Genomic DNA, 21,368 nt, shown 5'->3' on the forward strand with positions numbered 1-21,368 from the left:
GATAAAATGAAAGTGTACACGCGCCGGAAAGACTGTTTTGGTTTGGTTTGTGTAAGTTACACTCGAGGAAAGTAAACATTCGTAAATCTAATCTGTGCTTTCATATTTATCAAGAATCAACTAATTTTACTCGACAGTCGTTTACACACCCATGTGTACACATCTCTCTACCTATATATTGTGAACATGACAATCCAGTTTTAAAAGAGAAATAAATATCTTTCCTTGATTGGTGCAGACGCAGAGCGCAAAGTTCATATGTGGCACTGTTCGCATTGCGTAGATACACCCGATTTAGCTTAATGTAGATACACGACATTTATCTGCGCTTCCAAAAAATATCACGGACGGTACAAATTGATTGAAGGTAACTTTTCGAGGTATGAAACGAAGAAAGAGTAACTTGCATGTAAATTATGAATCTCAACATTTTCACTCTTCTGTTCCCTTTAACCGGTAACATGCTTCAAATTGTTGGGTACAAAAATACGCAATAAAATAGAATGGTGGCCCTATATTCCGATATCGCAATGATACACATGCACTTTCTTCGTGAATCAAATTATATTCATGTGTGTAAGTACACGCAACAGAATTTGTAATTGTTATTGCGTTTTTAGTGCAGGACGATTTTTTTTCCATTCGGCAGTTTTAGCTTAATTTAGTTACATGCTTACATGGGTAGGTTAGGCCCACCAGGTTTAGTGGTTACTAGTATACATGCGCTGTTACGTGTCTAATTGTATATATTGTTACTATTTATATGGGTAAAACTGTCAAAGCCGGGAATCGGATTTCTTCAAATTTACAGGAGAAGATATTTACGGAATTGAGTTTCTGTGTAATTTCGGAAGGTTGTAGAAGTGTTTTCTCGCATTTTTCGGAACGAGTTTACAATACCGGACCACTCTCCAATTTCTATGAAATGTCGCCTACTCACTAATTGTGAACTCCTAAACACGAATCTGCATGTAATAATTGGCGGTCAAGTATGGAAATCGAGAAAAAAAACGAAATAAACTATGTTTTCTTAACATAACTTAACCCTACCATAAGAACAATAGCTCCACGGAAGACACCATTTTCCCAACATGAAGAAATCAACAGGCAAGACAAGATATAGTTCTCGTAGCTAAAATATTAATTTTTCTTTGTATTTATGCTAATGGAACCTAACCTAACAGGCCTAACCTAACCTCGTAGGCATTCCTCGTCTTACGTCAGCAAGATTGTTGTGCATAAAGGAAGACCATTAACGAATTGTGAAAGAAAGATGGTTCCGAATTGCTGTGTAGGGACAATCAGCGTGGTAAATCGCAAGGTTATTTTACAATTTCTAGACGTAAATGTACAATTTTAACAAGCGACCGCCAAATATGAACTACAGTTATGTCATCAGGACACCGAAATTAGTAATTTTATAGAAATTGGAGAGTGGTCCGCTATTGTAAACTCATGCCCATTTTTCAATGTATTTTGACGCTAATTCATGTATTTTTCTATAATAATGTCCGTCCGATGCACGAAAGCTGTTGCTTGCATTTCCATCCATGTACTTGAATTGGGTGTTGCGAGCATCTGATGACGTAATCGCTGGTAAGTGTTTCCAAACACACAGTTTTTTCACTATATTGCCCAACCTAAAGCAACCTAATCTAAGCTAACCTTACCGTGATGGTGCGTGGGGCTATCATGAATGGTTTTTGGGGCTATTCGTGGATGGTTATATGATCCAGAATGGTTTTTGGGGCTATTCGTGGATGGTCATACTATCCTGAATGGTTTTTAGGGCTATGCTAGTCAAGATTTACCTGCCATTTTGCATGTTCAGAAAGCGAGAAAAGAACGAACAATAATTACTCGATATGTCGACAATAGATACTAATTTTGTTAAAAAAAGACAAATCCCTTGTTAAACAATCTTTCGCAATGTAGAATAAGTAAGTACGAATGTCAACAATTACAGAAAAAACGAGTTACAGCCGATTCCCGGCTTTGACAGTTTTACCTTTATATGTATTAAGTACCGGTAGTCTAGGATTGTTAGGTTTGATTGCATGCAAGGATCTATGTGACTTGTATACACAATATACATATATATTACATTGCCTTGTAGTTTACGTAGTATAAGCAGACAAAACAGGGCCGTTTACCCACTTTACCCCCTCGAGAATTGCGTCGAAACTTTTTTTAATCGACAGATTTCAATGTTTTATGTAATGTAAAAGTTGTTCCAGCGTTAGGAAAGCACATATAACGGAGATATTTGATCCCAAACAATGGACGTGTTTGTGTGTTAAGCCTTGGCTCAAAAGGCTTTTTAGATCAGCATTTTACAGTTGGGAACATGGCAGGTTTATGTACATGGGGTCAGATGACTAAATGTTCCTTTTTATTCCTTTCCACCCACTATAAATTCCCAAGTCTTGTCATATCTGACGCGGCTAAGGTGTAGTTGCTAACGTCAATGGTTTGCGAGGAATTAGCATAATTTAAAATCTAGGCACGAAAGTAGGTATTTTCCGGTGAACAAGGTTGCAACACTGCATAAACTGACAAAACACTCTCACAGCGTGCAGTGAACCAGTTCACTATCGCCATAATGTGTGTTACACAATCGAAATAACAAGTAACAGTAAGTAACTCGTAAATGTAAGAAATAGACATTATCTTAGTTAGAAATGCATTATTTCACCTTAGGAAATGTTCCGCATTCCAAAATAGTACGTTAGCAATGTAAAAAAGTGCGAAATAAATGATTTATAGGTGTCAATCCTATAGTAAACTAGTACTGAATCCTGAAACATAGTTTTCGTTAAAATCAATACTCACTAACGTAAGTATCTACATTTTATTGTATACTAACTTATTCAACGTGAGCAAGTCGCACGAACACTAAATATGAATGTGTATGCTGGTTTTATTAATATACTAGCTGATTGCCCGTGTATATATTTATCCCAATCTTCTATTAGACAGGAAAATAATTAATTCTAACTATAGTGTAAAATGAACTTGGAGTTGAACGGCATTGGGAGAGTCACTATTCATCTTAGGGACCCCGAAAACTATGGATTCCACATGAATATTAGTCGTTTTACATGTCACCTCTTCCCACCCCCACTCCTAAGGGTGTCTTGGAGTTGAACCAGTGGCGACTCGTGACTTTTTCGGAGTGTAGGAAGAAATTATCGTAAACCAAGGAAGGTTTGAAAAATTCATTCAATTACATTCACACGTATCGCTTGTACTATCCTTTGCATTTAGAATGTTAGCTGCAGGCCCATGCTCAAGGTAGGGCAAGGGGCCCTTCCTTGCTCCTCACTTTGAACTATGAAATATTTAAATGTGAACCTATAAAAACTGACGAAAATAACATTAACGATATTTCAGATTTTTCAAGAATTTAGATTTTCTTCTCCCTCCCTGTCATCGAGTGGATTCACGATAACAAAAAGTGGTGCTAACACTTTGAAATTATGCTAAATGTTTCTAAATTGTGCTAGAATTTATTATTAATTACTTTTTTTTCGGATAATTGTAATTCTGCATCTACTTTTCTAGAGTATTGAACTTGCGTTACTTATTCTTAACAGTTATGTAATAGTATAATTTTTTCCCCAAAATTGTTTAAAATTGTGCAACAAACAACGTGAGTTCAATGTAGAAATTAAGAAGTTTGAGAAAATTGTTTACCTCCAAATTTCCACCGATCTCCTACCACAAAATCTCCTGACGAACTAAATCGGGCAGGATGAAGAAAATCTAGAAGATGGATCGTGGCATAGTTGTAAAAAAGCTTGCCGCTGGATCGGCATACTCCCTTTTGTTTGAAACATGTCCGCTGGTGAATTAGAAATAAGATTTGGACATAATATTATTTCTATTTCCTGAATACATATTCCATTGAATTAGATTTTTCCTCTCCCAGGGACTGGCGTTTGCAGATTTTTCCATTATCTCAAAAGCAGGGTGCTAAGTGCCAACAAATATCAAACTACTTGGTTTAGTACCATTTTGCTGGGATTGGAAACACTGATTGAGGAACAACTTGCTGGTTCCTCAGTCCCGAGCTTCACAACCTCTCCCCCCCCCTTTCACTGCCCCTTCCACCCCTCACCCATCTGTCTGTAGGATGACGGTCGTTGTTCCTCAGCTAGCGGCAGAAAGCCTGTGGCCATCGTCTTTCGGCAGTCAACTCTTGACAGTAGTGAAGTCAATTTTACGTACCTTGCAGTCACAATTTTATAACACGCATTAAACTTCTAAAAAGTAGAGAACTCAAAATAAGTACAAATGAACTGTAGGAAGTTCCTCACTTCCTACATGGAGGAATCGCCCCTGAGTTGAACGGCATTGGGAGTGTCATTATTCATCTTAGCGACCCCGACAACTATGGATTCCACACTAATATCAGTCGTTTTCGATTATTTTTATATGTCACCCCCCTTCCCACCCCCACCCCTAGGGGTGTCTTACCCCCACAATATTTCTTTCCAGATTGTAAATCATATGTGTACCAAGTTTGGTCATCGTGAATGTCACCAATCAGCTTAGACTCCGAAAACTATGGATTCAACACTAATCTAGGTCATTTTTGACATTTTATTTTTCAACCCCCTCGCACCCTTCACCCCTTTAGGTGATGAACTTGGGAGTTGAAGGGCATTGGGAGTGTCACTAGTCATCTTAGCAACCCCGAAAACTTTGGATTCCGCACTAATATTGTCGTTTTTGATTATTTTTACATGTTACCCCCTTCCCACCCCCACCCCTTGGAATGCCAGGGGTGTCTTACCCCCACAGTATTTCTTTCCAGATTGCAAGTGATACGTGTACCAAATTTGGTTGAAATCGCTCCAGGCGTTCGAGAGTTATGCCGGAACAAACACACAAATATACACACATACATCCATTTTTTTTATATTAGAAGAAGATAAATAAGAATAAGATTCATGGTTCCTTTTTAATTTTCATATTTTATTTTAGTCCTACATATAATGATTGTTAAACACCTTAACGTATATTTAGCATCACATATGATGATAATTGTTCGCCCAGACTCGAAGGAGTACCATATGGAGACTGTGGTCATCTGTCTTGAGAGAGAGAGAAGCTACTGAGATGGTTAGAACTGAATGCCTAATCCCTTCTGAGAAAATAAACAGTTTTAGCTGCATGTATATCAGAGATTCAACATGATCAATGTAGGGTTAAAGCATAGTGCCATTTTCAATTACGCTATTTTTCATCAATTTGAAAATTGTCATATTCCCAAAAAATGTTACATTCTCGTTCAACTATGAACTGTGTAGAAAAGGTGAAATGTAGACAAAAATTGTGAGACATGCATAGTGTACTTTACTAGAGATGAAAAAAAGCCGGCTTTTTTGAATGGATGTTTTTTTCCGATAAAAAGCCAGCTTTTTTTGGAAATGAAATGGAAATTTTGGATTTTTACCAATTTTCTCCATTCATCATCAATGCATAGAATGTATAAAAATTGTCGTTCTTTTGCCAATCCCATAAATACCCACAGAGAACATTGACAAACATCAAAATTTTTTACAAGAGACTCCATGTTTTTCTTTGCTTTGTACAAATACTTTTTTACAGCTTACTAACTCTTTCTCCTTACTGAACGTTCATGCAGAGAATCATTTTCTTTTTTTATGTTTTTAAAATATCTACATAGACAAAGTCAATACCCAATGCAAAGTTCATGTCTCAGTCGCTTTTTGTACAGTCATGGACACTTCTAGGTTGTAATGATTCCATTGAAAGCAAACAGTATCATTACAACCCATAAGTGTCCGTGACTGTAGAAAAGTTTGCACATTCAAAACCTCGGTTGCGTGACTTTTGAACACCCTGGAGTTAATTTGTTTTTGTTGTATATGAGTTTGTTTAATGTGTCTACGCAATGCATAGTGGTAAGACTGTTGGCTTGCAATCTCAAGGGGGTATCAGGTTTAATCCTCACTGGAGACATATAGCATGATGATTCGGATCCATTTTAAAACTGTAGGACCAATCCTGATTAGCCTATCAAAGTATAACATGAACTGGAAACAAACTTTCACATGTTTGTGCCATTGATGTCATAAAAAATTAAGCATACATCAATATTAAACTATTAGATGTTTCAGGACAATTGAAAACTTTACTATTCATAATATGTTTGCAGAACTACATGTGCATATACTCCATTAAATAATTAAGACCAGTATCCTACTACAAGGGAGATTTAGAGCCCAATGTACCTTATTATTGCAAATACTGTTGTTGGAAAATGGCTGGAGTTTTGATTGATTGTTATAGGCTATATACATATAAGAAATTGCATCCTTGATGGCATAAAGTAATGTTGAAATCAAGGGGTTACAGGTTCAATTCCCAATGGAGGCCCAGTGGTTCAGGTCGCATTTTAAGTAGTAGGTCCAATCATAATGAGCATATCTGAGCCAAATTTTTAAAATATATAATGTACTATTTTGGCCATTTTTACGGCAGTGTCTTATCAGCTGCTGGGCTGTGGCCTGTAACAGGCTGTGAGAGTTCATTAGATCCAGTGATTGCCAACTATTTTAAATCCAATTTTATATTTGTCAACAAGCCTAGACATGTACCATATGGCATAATTTAGTATTAATATTTAATTTCAAGGGTGCATATTAATGGATTAGACTAGAAGATTTAGATTTTGCAGATGACATCTGCTTATAAGCTCAAAGACGTGGCGACATGAAGGAGAAACTAAAAAGACTACAGGAGGAAGCAAAGATGGCAGGACTCACTATTAATGTGAACAAGACTAAAGAAATGAGAGTCAATGCAAGAGGAAAAGAAAAATTGAATGTTTGTCATGAGCTGGTTGAACAAGTAGTCATGTTTACATACTTAGGAAGTGTCATAACAAAAGGAGAAGGTTCAGGTGAAGATATGCAAAATAGAATCAAGAAAGCAAATGTGGCATTTATACAACTATATCCCATTTGCAAAACCTGCAATGTTTCTAGAAAGACAAATATTAGGATTTTCAATACAAATGTAAAATCAGTTTTACTGTATGCTTGCGAAACATGGAAAACCACAGAAGCTAACACGAAAAGGATACAAACCTTTATTAATCGCTGTCTCGGGCGTATCCTCAATATAAAATGGCCAGAAATAATATCAAATGAAGAACTATGGAGAGAAACTAAACAACAGCCAATTGCAACCCAAATGAAAAGAAGAAAATGGAGTTTGGTTAGGACACACCTTACGAAAACCAACTGGAGCAATAGAGAAAGCAGCCTTAGACTGGAACCCCCAAGGAGCCCGGAAAATAAGGACGTCCGAAGAAGACAGGGAAGAGAACAGTAGAAGAAGAAGCAGCCGAGAAAGGAAAAACATGGAGAGAGGTCAAGAGCCAAATGGAGACGTTTCACTGTGCTCCTGATGGAGCAAAAGGAATTAAGTCAAGTGATATTAATGTATAAACTTTAAAACATTAGAAAGGGGTAAAATTTTTGAGCAGGGCATCAATTATAAAATGAATTTACCACGATCTGGTCTCTCAACGGTTGAGAACCACCACACAAGGCTTGCTCCGTGACTATAGCCTGACAAGTTAAGTCCCAATATGCGCAGATCGCTGCGGAGCACTTCCTATTACGTCATCTTCAACACCACTCTTCTACGTACTGGTCTGGCCTTGAGAGTACGAGTGGCGCAAACTCAGCAAAATTAAGCTAAACAAATATGACAAACGATTTTTACTGTGTGGATTGACGGTGCCTGCTCATATCAGTTTATCAGTGGTTCATTTGATTTAATCCGGTCTTTGAAAATGTGTGCGATGCGCGGATCGTAAACTGTAGTATTACGCATAAGCGTTAAGGTTTATAACGAAGACAAACTTCTGGGCGAATGACTTCATTTTCTGAATGCGACATCGAGCAGTGGCCTGTTTTTTTTTTTTTTTTGTTAAAAGCCAAGTGGGGTAGGGGTTCTTTTGTTTATTGTACAACAATCACTATGAGAAGGCAATCTGATAACACACTTGCCTGTGTTCTTTTTTAAAGCATTGAAATGTTCTTGCTCTTTACTCTTGGTTGCATATTTTTGAAATGCAAAAATCAAATCATGCCGGTCCAACGAAATCCACAATCTGCTCAGGAAAGCCCCTTAGAGGACAGGCCAGAGAAATTGTTTACAATGCTGCAATATATTTGCAAAATCAGAAAGAGTTACATAAACTTAAGTATAATGTTGTCGAGTCCACAAGCGCCGCCACGGGAGCATCTAAATGGATGGTTTCTCAAGTTTTAAAATAATTGGATTGGATTGATTTGTTGTTTTAAGTCCACTTTATGCACAGCAAGGCTAATCAGGACTGGACCTACAGTTTAAAGTGGGATCCGAACCACTATGTGCCTCCACCGGGAATGGATACCGGGACCCCTTGATTACAACGCGACGACGCTACCACTGCGCCATCGGGGAGGCCAAGTTTTAAAAGAAGGAAAAGAGTCGTTGGCGAAAGGTGAGCTGAATTTCTGTAATCTGCCAGGTAGAAAATAGCCCAGGGAAAAGCGAATACAAATTTCGTTGAAAATCCTCACACCATTCCACTACCTCCAGGTTGCAACGCTGCGAAGAGTGGAGTGGGGAAATGTTGTACGAGATGCACAACAGCTATTTGCAGGGTCTTGTTTTTAAACTTGTCAAGTTACAGGTTTAACAGTTATTATATCAATACATGATACACTTGAAAGCCAGAATGCAAATATTTTATGCTAAATAGAAATGTAAAGGGTTTTATACTAGATTTTTGATTTTACTGTAGATATAGTTCAAGATGAAAACTTGTCACTGAGGGTACATTTGATAAATGTGTTAAAAGATGTAGCAATATTTTCTTCTTTCTTCTTACTTGATATGCACGTTCCTATGCCAAATTGAAACATTGAAAATTATGTTTGTAAACTATTAGATTCTATTTACAAAATATACACAAAACTACTTTAAGTTATGTGGATGTGTATATACTAGATATCGATATATTTAATAAGCCTACTGAAATATGAAGATTACACTTGGATAAAACGATCCATTCAAGAAATCTGGCATTTTTGCTACTACTGCGCATGTCTAGCTATGAATTCCATGTCGAAAGTTGTATTTTAAATTTAGACAGGAGTGCCTTTTTTAGAGTAGATAGATACATGAAAGCTGTGAAACAAGAAAGATGCAGCCAAATAATGCATTTTCATTGATTTGAAACACTATGGGGGAAAAAAGCTCAAAAAAGCTTCTGAAAAAACCCAAAACTTTGGTTTTTTTTAACGACCACTTCCAACTCTATATTTTACCATCAACCGCGAGAAGATATCCATTCCCTTTGCTACTTAGCAGAAAATAGTTCGTAATTGTAAGAAATAGTGCAAGGTACTTGTCACTTTCTTCAACAATTGAAATGTAAGGTAATAGCATTTCAGATATAGAATGCCAGTTGATATGCCCATACTTATCTCTATTGTATTATATAGATTACGTTGTCTTTACATACTACATAGTGTACATTCTCTGTTTCATTTACATGTAGATGCACATCTCTGCTGCCTGAGTGTGCACACTTCCTTGCATGAATTGGCTACAACATTTTACACGCAAGAAGAATTATTTAGACAAGTGTGTCACTAAATGTTGTAGCAGGAAGTCTTTCATGCACCTGGCCTGGCCATGGATGTTGTTGCGAGTGTCCCATGAATTTCATCATATCACAACTCATCCCTCATCTTTGCAATTAGCCAAAAGTGGCTGAGAAGGGAAGTAAAATGTAAAATATAACCCAATCAATCAGCCTATGCTATCCCCCCCCCCCACACACACACTGAAGCAGAATATATTGATTTACTTTTACAAGACCAGAGTATATGGTGAAAACTTCCAATAGCAGAAAAAAAAAGGGAAAGGAAAGAAGAAAGTGAGATATAATGATCTATTTATTTCTGATTAAATCACAGTTTCATCTTTCCAGCACTGTATATCTTCTCTTTATATACACTAATGCTACTTCTGATCATTCACTCTTTTGTAGAATGTCTGGAAACGATGCAGCTGTTCTAGTGACAGGAGGTGCTGGGTTTGTTGGCTCTCATACTGTTCTTGTTCTACTAACTGAAGGGTATAAGGTGGTGGTGGTTGACAATTTGGTGAATGCTATTAAAGGTGAGGTTCACTTAACTTTTCTGTAGTTTGTAGCCATTGCATGGCGGGGAAATCTAATGCATAGTAGAGCATGTACAACACTACTCTTACTTAATTATGATCAATGATGCACTGAAATGTAATGAATTGATTGTGGATGTTTACAGATACTTAGGTTTCAGTGTTTAGTGTTATTATTTGACATATTTCTGATGTTTTCATTTTGCAGAATTATATAATTTGAAGTTGCAATGCATTTGATATGAAGAGTTGATTGCCAGCGACAAAACCAACATTTTGCAGTTAGGACCATAGACATCCGCAGGATACCATACGTTATGGTGGAAAGCATTTCCCGGTCATAAAATATGTCCAAGTCAATGCTGTCTCAAGTTGTGATTCTGGAACTGCATAAGATTATACTTTAGGTCTACCTTCCGTGATGTGCATTACATGGTACCTAGTCTACTCTGGCACTCATCGCTCCATATGGAATCCTGTTTCAGAGAATGGAATATATATTCTAGTAAGTGTGCTCTTTCAATGTGGGGCCCCGGTGGCGCAGTGGTCGTGTCGTCACCTTGTAATCAAGGGGTCCCAGGTTTGATACCCAGTGGAGGCACATAGTGGTTCGGATCCCACTTTAAACTGTAGGTCCAGTCCCAATTAGCCTTACTGTGCATAAAGTGGACTTAAAACACCAAATCAATCAATCAAATCTTTAACCAAATCAATCTATCAAATCTTTCAATGTGGCCTTTGCTGAGATGAGCAATTTTTTTAGTCGTGGAGTTTAAAAATGCGACAACATAATTTTCCACTTTACCCAACACATGTAAAATCCCAATCCCACTGACTCACTCAGACATAAATTCTTGCCCTGACAGAAGCCTCAGAGCGAGAAAGTGCCTCATTACAACTCTCCATGAAATTGTCTCAAAAGACCAAGAAAATTCAAATTTTGCTTATTTTCAATAGTTTTCAGGGTTAAGATGCGCTTTCTAGGTTCCTCACAGCATTAACAACTCATTTCCGAATTTACTGTAGACATGTCATTCATTTTAGCAGGTGTTGAAAATATGCTATCATAGTTATGGAAACATAATTTAACGATTGTCAAGGAAACACGTTAACCATTTCTTTAGCAATGCTGCGAGGAAACCCCAAAAGCCCTGAAAACTATGGAAAGTGAGGGATATTTGAATTTTCTCAGTGTTTTGAGACAATTTCATGGGGCCATAATGAAGCATTTTCAGGCTCCTAGGCTTTCTTCATGCTGAGAATTTATGTCAGTGAGTAAGTCGAGTCTGTCTGTTTAGGGCTTTATACTGGGTGAATTTTTTAACCTGAATCATTTGAATATCTTGAAAAAAATCATCCTACAAAAAAATGTTCCAAATAAAAAGTTGATAGTTTGGAGGGGGAAGTTTAGTGGTTCAACAAAAGAACACCCCCTCCCCCTCTTGTAGGTGGGGCAGGGGTCAACTTTGAAATTTCAAATAGAAACCCCTATTTTTTATTACAGATTCGGATTTTACGGAAAAAAATACATAAGTTTTGTCGGAAACATTTTTTTCGATTCATGATAGATGGAGCTATAATCGACAAATTTTCATTTCTTGAATGTTTACACTTTAAAACCAATGTATTTCATTTCGCAATTCATTTAAAGTCAAAAAATAAAATATTCTCGTGCATGAACTTTGTACTAATTCTTGACAAATCTTTTGAGATTTCATTAAGCTGGTAATTCGCCTATTTACAACATTTAAAAGTTAGATTTGATATTTGTTTAATTTTTTTTATTGTTGTGTCAAAGATGCTTAACAAAGCTACAACAGAAAAAATAAATAAAACAATGTCAAGAAACAGTTCCTTTTTAGACTTTTCCTGTTAAATCATTGTTTGTTTTTCATTGTTTTTTAGATCACAAGAATGGTCCGAGTGATTAATTTGACTAAGCTGTTGATACTTTTTAATATCAATGGATGTATTAACTGTAGAAGAGAAAATTGAAATGGTTCTCGTGTATGGAGAATCTGGCAGGAATCTCTGTCAAGCTGTCGTTGTTTATGCTCAGCGTGTTTCAGACAGGGTGCGTTCTTTCGCTTCGTTTCAACGTACAATCAATCAATTTACTACTGAAGGAAGTGTTAAACCTAAACAAAGGACCCGTGGAAGAACAGTTACTGGAGAAGAAAATGAAATTAATGTGTTAGCTGCTGTGGCCCATGATCCTCATGTCAGCTCATGAGAATTTGTCGATTATAGCGCCATCTATCACAAATCGAAAAAATGTTTCAGACAAAACTTATGTATTTTTTTCCATAAAATCCGAATCTGTAATAAAAAATAGGGGTTTCTATTTGAAATTTCAAAGTTGCCCCCCACCCCACCTACAAGAGGGGGGAGGGGTGTTCTTTTGTTGCACCACTAAACTTCCCCCTCCAAACTATCAACTTTTTATTTGAAGCATTTTTTTGTAGGATGATTTTTTTTCAAGATATTCAAATGATTCAGGGTAAAAAAATTACCCAGTATATGTTGAATGGAGAGAGAGAGAGAGAGAGCGAGCGAGTGTGAGTGAGTTGAGTTAAGGAATTATGCCACAAGATACCCAAAAAAATACTCATGAAATGTATTTTGGATTCATAAATTATTTTTTTCATACTTCCTTTGCTATTCCATTCTATTCACTGTTGCCAGTTTATCTTTGCTTTGAGAAACTACTGTGTGTTCTACAAGGAAGCCACTGAGGTGTATTTGTTTCTCACTCCTCTTCCATCCTAAACAGGGGCGAAGAATTGATTGATTCAATAGGTTTGCTGTTCTGCGACCGCTAATTGCTTCTTACTGCAGCCTGTAGTGTTGGGGTAGGTAAACATAAACTAAACCTTTTCATCGTACCTCACACAAAAGTGATGTGAAATAAAAATAAACTTTGAATTTTGCATAATTTCCAGTATAATTAAACTCTGTGAAAGTGTAGTAATGTTTTTGTGGATCCCATGAAAGATCAAAATAGTAGAAAAGTATCGACCAGTGTCAAAAAATGATCACGATATCGAAATATATATATAAAATATAAAAAAAAAGCCCCCTCCTTGTGGTTGCGCCACTGGCCAAGATGTTTAACTTTTAATTTATCCTCATTTGGTAACGTGGAAAACAGTGTGTGTAATAAGTAACAATGCACTAATCTGATTAATCTTCACTCACTAACCTATCTTTTATACAGTACATGACACTTCCCTAAAAACACAAGGGAAAAACAAATCCTCTCACCTTTTCCCCCTATGCACACGTATTCCAACTAATCGTCGAAAATATCCTAGACATTTGTTATACAACAAATGTCAAAGGAAACTCACATCACCATAGGATTTTTTACTTTATAAAAAATATAAAAGTCTGGATGGCCCTTTGGATGCATCTATCTTATATCTAAATGTTCATTGAACTTTGGTTAAATAATACGTTCGTTTTTTCAAAAGTAGGCAGAAAAGTAGCTAGTACTTATGTCACGAATTACTTCTCTACGGGTCTTACAAATCGGTCAAATTTAGCGATTTATCTCTAAATGTGGCAGCTATGTCCCTCCTCTTGACAAGCGAAATCGGGCTCGGCTGGTGTCCTTATGGCTACCCCCCTTCTCCTCCCACCCACTTGTTCCCCGCTGAGACTTTTTTAACCCTCTGCATGTGTGTCAACTTGATTAGGCCAGCTCAGACCTTTGCCTCGCGAGGGTACGAAACAGCTGGCGATGCCCCGTGGAGGTTGGGGCCCTAGTTTTTTACATACTGCCCATTTTCAGCACACATTCTGAATTTCAGTGATGAACTGAGCTAAGATTTTCTTTTAACAATAACATGTTTATAACAACTTGCTTTGCAGGTGAAGGGATCAAACCTGTTTCTCTTCAGAGGGTTGAAGAATTAACTAAAAAGCAAGTAACATTCTATGATGCTGATCTTCTGGACAAAGATGGCTTGAAAATAATTTTCAAAAGCGTAAGTTATATTTTGATGAAAAATAATGGTACTCAACACAACAGTAATTTAATATTATTTTTATTAAAATAAATATCAGTTTACAATTGTGTGTGTGTGGTAATGTGACATGCTTATGAAATATAATTAGTTTCTTCACAATATGAATTTTCTAGATATTAATGTGCCTAATTAGGGCAATGCACCCATATTTTAATCATTTTTAAGTTATATTTAACATACAAGTATATTATGTTTTTGTAGCTATAAGGAGCTTTATTTTACACAATTTGTTTGAAGTTCAATATATATTCTCCTCTTGAGTCAATCCAAATAGAAAGAAGCTTTTCTGTGCTTTGTTTGGTTGACAATAAAAATTATTTCACTGGAAAATTTGCACAAAATATTAACCACTTATGGCTCTTAAAGCGAACTAACAATAATATCCCAGATAGGTATTGATATTTGAAAGAAAGTAAATAGTCCTACATACTTTCAAATTTCATACTTTTTACTTAATTTTCTTCGGACTTCTATTTTTTTAAATTTATTAATTAATTTATTAATTAGAAATTTATCTTGTTAGGGCATATTTATGAAATTTTAGGAACAAATGCATTTTTTATTTTGCACATTTTCGTGATTTTTAGGTCAGAAGAATTGTAGCTTTACTCATAGCTTTACTCATTACATTATGCCACTTTTTAGTACTGCACAGTGACACACTATATGAATACCCTCATAACTTTGTTTCAAGAATTCACATTGAATATATATCTACCCTCAGCATGTTTTGTGCCTTTGCCATTTTTAAATTTAATGGAAAAACACATGTGTACCACCTATGTTTCCATAAGAAGTAATATTTAAAATAAAAATAGATAAATGTATATGTACGGCATTGACGCTAGAGCAGGATCAATAATATTTTTTTTTCATCTGCAGCACAAGATAGATTGTGTGATTCATTTTGCTGCACTGAAAGCCGTTGGGGAATCATGCCAAATTCCTCTAGTCTATTACCGAAACAATGTTGCTGGTTCATTGACCCTACTTGAGGTGAGCATACCATTTTTTTCTTGTCAGATATTGCTGTATTTGCCTGTGTATAATGTGCTTGCATGTATAATGGGCACTCTAGTTTTTTGATGGGGAAAAGTGACAATTATATATGAAGGGCCAGGGGGAAAAACGATGAATGTCGATTTTTCGCCCATTTTGAGATCGCAGCGCCATCTGATAGTTCAGTAGCTGTACTATAAGAATGAGAACGGCCTTGGTTGGGAAACGATGAGAAGTGCCTGAAAAACGCATTATTATTTTGGCATATATTAACGTACTTATGGAAAGAAAATTTGTTTTTCATTTCCTGGCAAATCGTCTCGAATGAACATTCATCGTTTTTCCCCCTGGCCCTTCATATCTCTTACATAATGCATATTGTAGGTTAGTCGCGTGTTACTCACAAATCCAAAATATAAAAAAGGAAAGTTAAAAATTGTACTTATGAATGTGAGTATATTGTTCCTGTTGTAGAATGACATTTCAGAGATTGACTATCTCTGACAGAAGGGGGTTTATCGAATAGAATGTCAATGCGGGAAGGTGTACATAGGACAGACAGGTCGAAATATGGGTAAAAGATGGAGCGAGCATGAAAAGGATATAAGGGAAAAAGTTCCCAAAACGGGTCTCTCAGAACACATTTTGGAAAGTGGGCATAGAATCGCAAAAAAAGAGATAATTAGAAAAGAAGGGAGGAAGTTAGGAAGAAACGTGTATGAAACAGCGAATATCTGTATGGGGGGGGGAGAATAATCTTAATAGGGACTTAATAGGGACGAAGGAAATTTGGAAGAAGGGTGGATCAATTTCCTCAAAAAATGGGACAAAGCCTGGAAGATTGAACCCAATATCGGTTTCCACGTCACTCCGGAAGTTATGCAAGCTGCACAGGAGGAACGTGAATTTACGTTAGATTTGTGACGTAATAAGGGGAAACTAGAAAATTAAGGGGAGAGGAAACACTCATGGAGAATTGACCTGCATGTGGATTAGGATGCACAGTTGGGTAGGAATGGCCGAACCTGCAAGTTGCATTGTTTTTCAAGCAGTTTTTTTAGATTTTTACCTTTTTTTTTAACTTTTTACCTGTGAATAGGTCTATTGTACAAGTTTTCTTAGGGAACGACATGCTTTTTACGTACTTCTAATAGCAAAAACATAATATTTTAAATGTATCCAAACCAACCCTTAACCACAATCCTCATATTACATTTTTGACGCAGTACTATGTCAAGTACCTAGTTTTTTATGAATCTGAAGAAAGAGATAGTCAATCTCTGAAACGTCGTTCTACAAGAGGAACAATATACTCACATTCGTAAGTACAATTTTTAACTTTCCTTTTTTATATTTTACATAATGCACATTACCATTCAGGTTTAAGAAATGGCTTTCTTAGTTGTAGGTCGTAAAGCTGTTGCTATGCCGATCAAGAGCGAATGACATCATACCAAGTCAATGAGCCACCTGTTGCTGTGTGGATTAAGAGGAGAATACCGTTTTGTATACACAATGAGTCACCAACCAACACCACCTTCCACCTCTCCCTCCACTGTGTTTAGCATCCCAAAACTTTCACTTCTGTAATCACCTTGTTTATTCTGTAGTTTCAGAAAGAGATCAAAGTGATGATGTGGGTTTGCAGCGCTCAGCAAGTTTTTTGTCTTATTATTTCTTTCCCGACAAATACTGCTGACACAGGAGGTGCATGCTTGAATTATGCTCACTTTTCCCAGTGTGGCAAAACATTCTAGTACAGAGTGAAAAATCATGGAAATGGCCACTTCACTTTTATAGTGTTTTTTTTAAATAATAATAATTATTATCTTATTATTTCTTGCCCAACAAATACTGCTGACACAGGAGGTGCATGCTTGAATTCTTCTCACTTTTCCCAGTGTGGCAAAACATTCTAGTACAGAGTGAAAAATCATGGAAATGGCCACTTTACTTTTATAGTGTTTTTTTTTTTAAATAATAATAATTATTATCTTATTATTTCTTGCCCGACAAATACTGCTGACACAGGAGGTGCATGCTTGAATTCTGCTCACTTTTCCCAGTGTGGCAAAACATTCTAGTACAGAGTGAAAAATCATGGAAATGGCCACTTCACTTTTATAGTGTTTTTTTAAATAATAATAATAATTATTATCTTATTATTTCTTGCCCGACAAATACTGCTGACACAGGAGGTGCATGCTTGAATTCTGCTCACTTTTCCCAGTGTGGCAAAACATTCTAGTACAGAGTGAAAAATCATGGAAATGGCCACTTCACTTTTATAGTGTTTTTTTAAATAATAATAATAATTATTATCTTATTATTTCTTGCCCGACAAATACTGCTGACACAGGAGGTGCATGCTTGAATTCTGCTCACTTTTCCCAGTGTGGCAAAACATTCTAGTACAGAGTGAAAAATCATGGAAATGGCCACTTCACTATTATAGTGTTTTTTTAAATAATAATAATAATTATTATCTTATTATTTCTTGCCCGACAAATACTGCTGACACAGGAGGTGCATGCTTGAATTCTGCTCACTTTTCCCAGTGTGGCAAAACATTCTAGTACAGAGTGAAAAATCATGGAAATGGCCACTTCACTTTTATAGTGTTTTTTTAAATAATAATAATAATTATTATCTTATTATTTCTTGCCCAACAAATACTGCTGACACAGGAGGTGCATGCTTGAGTTCTGCTCACTTTTCCCAGTGTGGCAAAACATTCTAGTACAGAGTGAAAAATCATGGAAATGGCCACTTCACTTTTATAGTGTTTTTTTTTTTAAAATAATAATAATTATTATCTTATTATTTCTTGCCCGACAAATACTGCTGACACAGGAGGTGCATGCTTGAATTCTGCTCACTTTTCCCAGTGTGGCAAAACATTCTAGTACAGAGTGAAAAATCATGGAAATGGCCACTTCACTTTTATAGTGTTTTTTTAAAATAATAATAATTATTATCTTATTATTTCTTGCCCGACAAATACTACTGACACAGGAGGTGCATGCTTGAATTCTGCTCACTTTTCCCAGTGTGGCAAAACATTCTTGTACAGATTGAAAAATCATGGAAATGGCCACTTCACTTTTATAGTGTTTTTTTTTTTAAATAATAATAATTATTAGTAGTAATGAAATCCTACCTGGCAATTTGTTTTTGTGCCTGTTGATATATACAGGGGATGGACAAAAATATGGAAACACCTGCAGAAATGCACATTACCTTTATTAATATCGAGTAGGAAAAACCTTTGGCACGCGGAATGGCCTGCAGTCGACGTGGAATGGACAAATACAGGTCGCGTATGGTTGTCAAGGGGATGTTGTACCATTCTTCCTCCAAAGCAGCTGCAAGTTGTTGTAGAGACGATGGTGGTGGGTAGCGGGCTCGCACCTTGGTCTCCAAAACCGACCACAGGGGCTCAATAATATTGAGGTCTGGCGATTGTGGAGGCCATTGGCAGATGTGACACTTCATCTTCGTGCTCATCAAACCAGTCTTGGATGATGTGAGCTGTATGAACAGGGGCTCTGTCATCTTGAAACACAGCATCACCATCTGGTAACAAAGTTTACACTATGTGATGCAGCTGGTCACTTAAAATGGTTACGTAGTCCCTGGCAGTGACATGTTCATACAGGGTGATGATGGGTCCGGCGGAATACCAGGAGATGGCTGCCCAAATCATCACTGAACCACCGCCATGCTTCACTCTCAGTAACAGACAGTCTGTATCGTTCGCTTGTGGTGGCATTCTCCACACATACATGTGGCCAGCAGTTGGAAACAATGTAAAGGATGACTCATCCCACCAGATTACAGTCTTCCACTGCTCCATTGTCCAATTTTTATAGGCGTTGCACCACTGTCTCCGTCTAGCAGCATGGTCAACAGTCACGAGTGGTTTGGGAATTGCAGATCTGCCATGAATACCCTGCTTGTGGAGTTCTCTTCTGACTGTTTTGACGCTAACAGGGTTTGTAAGCACTGTATTCAGCTCAGCAGTGACTTTTGGAGCCGTGGTGATCTGCTTGGTCACAATCCTACCCAATGTGCGTCTGTCTCTGTGAAGCAACACACACTTGCGTCCATGCTGGTGCTTTGCTGATGCCGTTTTTCTGGAAGTCTCGTAGGCAGTCATGATCTTCGAGACTGTGCCTCTTGATACACCAAACATTTCCGCTACTTTCGTCACGGAAGCTCCCACCATACGCGCAACCACAATTTGCCCTCTTTGAAACTCTTGTCAGCTCAGACACGATTCACGATAACCTGCACGGACCGGTCGCTGAACTGTAACTGGCCCATCTGTCAGGTTGGCCAAGGTGTATACCTTGCAGGAAGTGCCAGTGACAACAGCGCCACCTACCATTCAGACGCAAATCGTGTTTGAAATGCCTACCTGTTTTATACCAGGTGTTTCCATATTTTTGTCCATCCCCTGTATGTGTGTCATACTGAGTGATAGTGAAATCATGCATTGTTCCATGGTGGCTGTGCAAATTTTTCCATGCATAATACACACCACAATTTATGAAGGAAAAACTTTTGGAGAAAAGTGTACATTGTACATGATTAAATATGGCAATCTCTTAAATTTAATCTAGGACTAATGCCATTCATACACAATCAAATGAATCTCAAACAATACATTGAATAGCATGGCTGAAGGAAGTGACATCGGAGCATCTCCTTGTATTCAGTGTTAAAATTCAAGAATTCTTATTTAGCAATAGTTTTAAATAAAGGCTTTCAACCAATCAGAACATATGTTATTGTTATGTGGAATCAATTTTTGAATAATGCACAGATGAAAATGAAAATGCGGTGAAAATAATAAAATGTTGAAAGTGTAAACTCATGTTTGTGAGAAAGGAAAGGTGAGGTGGTGGAACATTCTTGTCGGTATTTATTTAATCAAGATTATAGAACATACAATATTACATATTTCTATAGTAGTAATGTGATAATATATTAGATTTGAAAGCCAACTGTAAAATAAAATATTTCTTTGTGTTTTTGATCTTTAAATTACATTTAATGTTTATAAGATGAGAAAAGATCTAATATCTATGGAAGTAATATTTAATGAATATTTTGTGAAAATATTTTGCCTCATTGTGATCACATAGTGTGTCATGTTACATTTAACCCTTAAATGCTGCGATCGATATCCCCGGTATAGGCCCTAACGCCACAATCATTCTCATTCTGGAAATTTGGAATTCGCCAAAATTGAATAATACATTTGTCTTGGAAACTACGAATGCTAGAGTTACAATGCCTCGATTTGTTTTTATCAATTAGAAGAAAAAGAAGCAGAAAATGGGAAAAAAATCTTATTACAAATATGACTTTATTCAGTAAAGTCAAAGACCGAACCCATATGTTCACTACATCGCCACTGTTATTACTTCCCACGGTCATTAGGTCAGCAATGTCATCCTCACTCCCTTCTGATTCTGTATCCAATGCATGCAACTCCACATCAGTGTCACTCGGTGACAGACCAGAACTCCTCACCACCTTACATGCCTCTTGCGGAAGATTCTATACCCCAAAATATAGTTAAAGTCACGGCCACCTCTGCTGGGATTGAGGCTGGCAGTTGGTAGATAGGCCCTGGTCATCATGAGCTGTTGTGCCACAGGTTATGGTTATTTTGTTAGAATTGAAATATACTGGTTGTCCCACGTAAAACTGGCCTGCCTGTTCTGAATGGAAACGTGTGTAGGCCAGTTTTATGTGGGACACCCGGTATCATATTTCTTCAACACAACGACCATAATAATACTAACTCTTATGTGTGCTGTTTATTTCTGACAGGTCATGAAGGAATGTGGTGTGAAAAAGTTGGTGTTTTCTTCATCTGCCACTGTGTACGGAACTCCACAGCATTTACCAATAAAAGAAAGTCACCCAACAGGACTGGGATGCACCAATCCTTATGGTAAATCCAAATACTTTGTGGAGGAAATATTAAAGGATCTCTGTTTGTCTGAAAAGGTAAATTGTGGTGCATGGTATAAATTAACATTGCTACTATACTAATCATTATTATAACATGTTAGGATTTTTTGTTATTGAAAAACGTCACTATTG

At 36.9% G+C, this 21,368-nt stretch overlaps 1 protein-coding gene across 3 annotated transcripts in view; it reads left to right on the forward strand.

Moving 5' to 3' along the window:
* The first annotated feature begins 61 nt into the window (after positions 1-61).
* Gale (UDP-galactose 4'-epimerase) overlaps positions 62-21,368 on the forward strand; it is a 49,145-nt gene continuing 27,838 nt past the window's right edge. The window contains exons 1-5 of one of the 3 annotated variants that reach the window (XM_083142293.1): positions 62-380; positions 10,088-10,218; positions 14,092-14,207; positions 15,132-15,245; positions 21,093-21,272. In XM_083142293.1, the coding sequence (XP_082998419.1) occupies positions 10,089-10,218; positions 14,092-14,207; positions 15,132-15,245; positions 21,093-21,272 (540 nt within the window). In that variant the 5' untranslated portion in view covers positions 62-380; position 10,088. Of the gene's footprint in view, positions 381-10,087; positions 10,219-10,426; positions 10,724-14,091; positions 14,208-15,131; positions 15,246-21,092; positions 21,273-21,368 lie in introns of all 3 variants that reach the window. The other 2 variants (XM_083142294.1, XM_083142295.1) reach the window with 2 other exon arrangements.

This window comes from Lepisma saccharinum, chromosome 20 (genome assembly GCF_977018435.1).
Source record: "Lepisma saccharinum chromosome 20, izLepSacc3.1, whole genome shotgun sequence".
NCBI classification, from domain to species: domain Eukaryota; kingdom Metazoa; phylum Arthropoda; class Insecta; order Zygentoma; family Lepismatidae; genus Lepisma; species Lepisma saccharinum.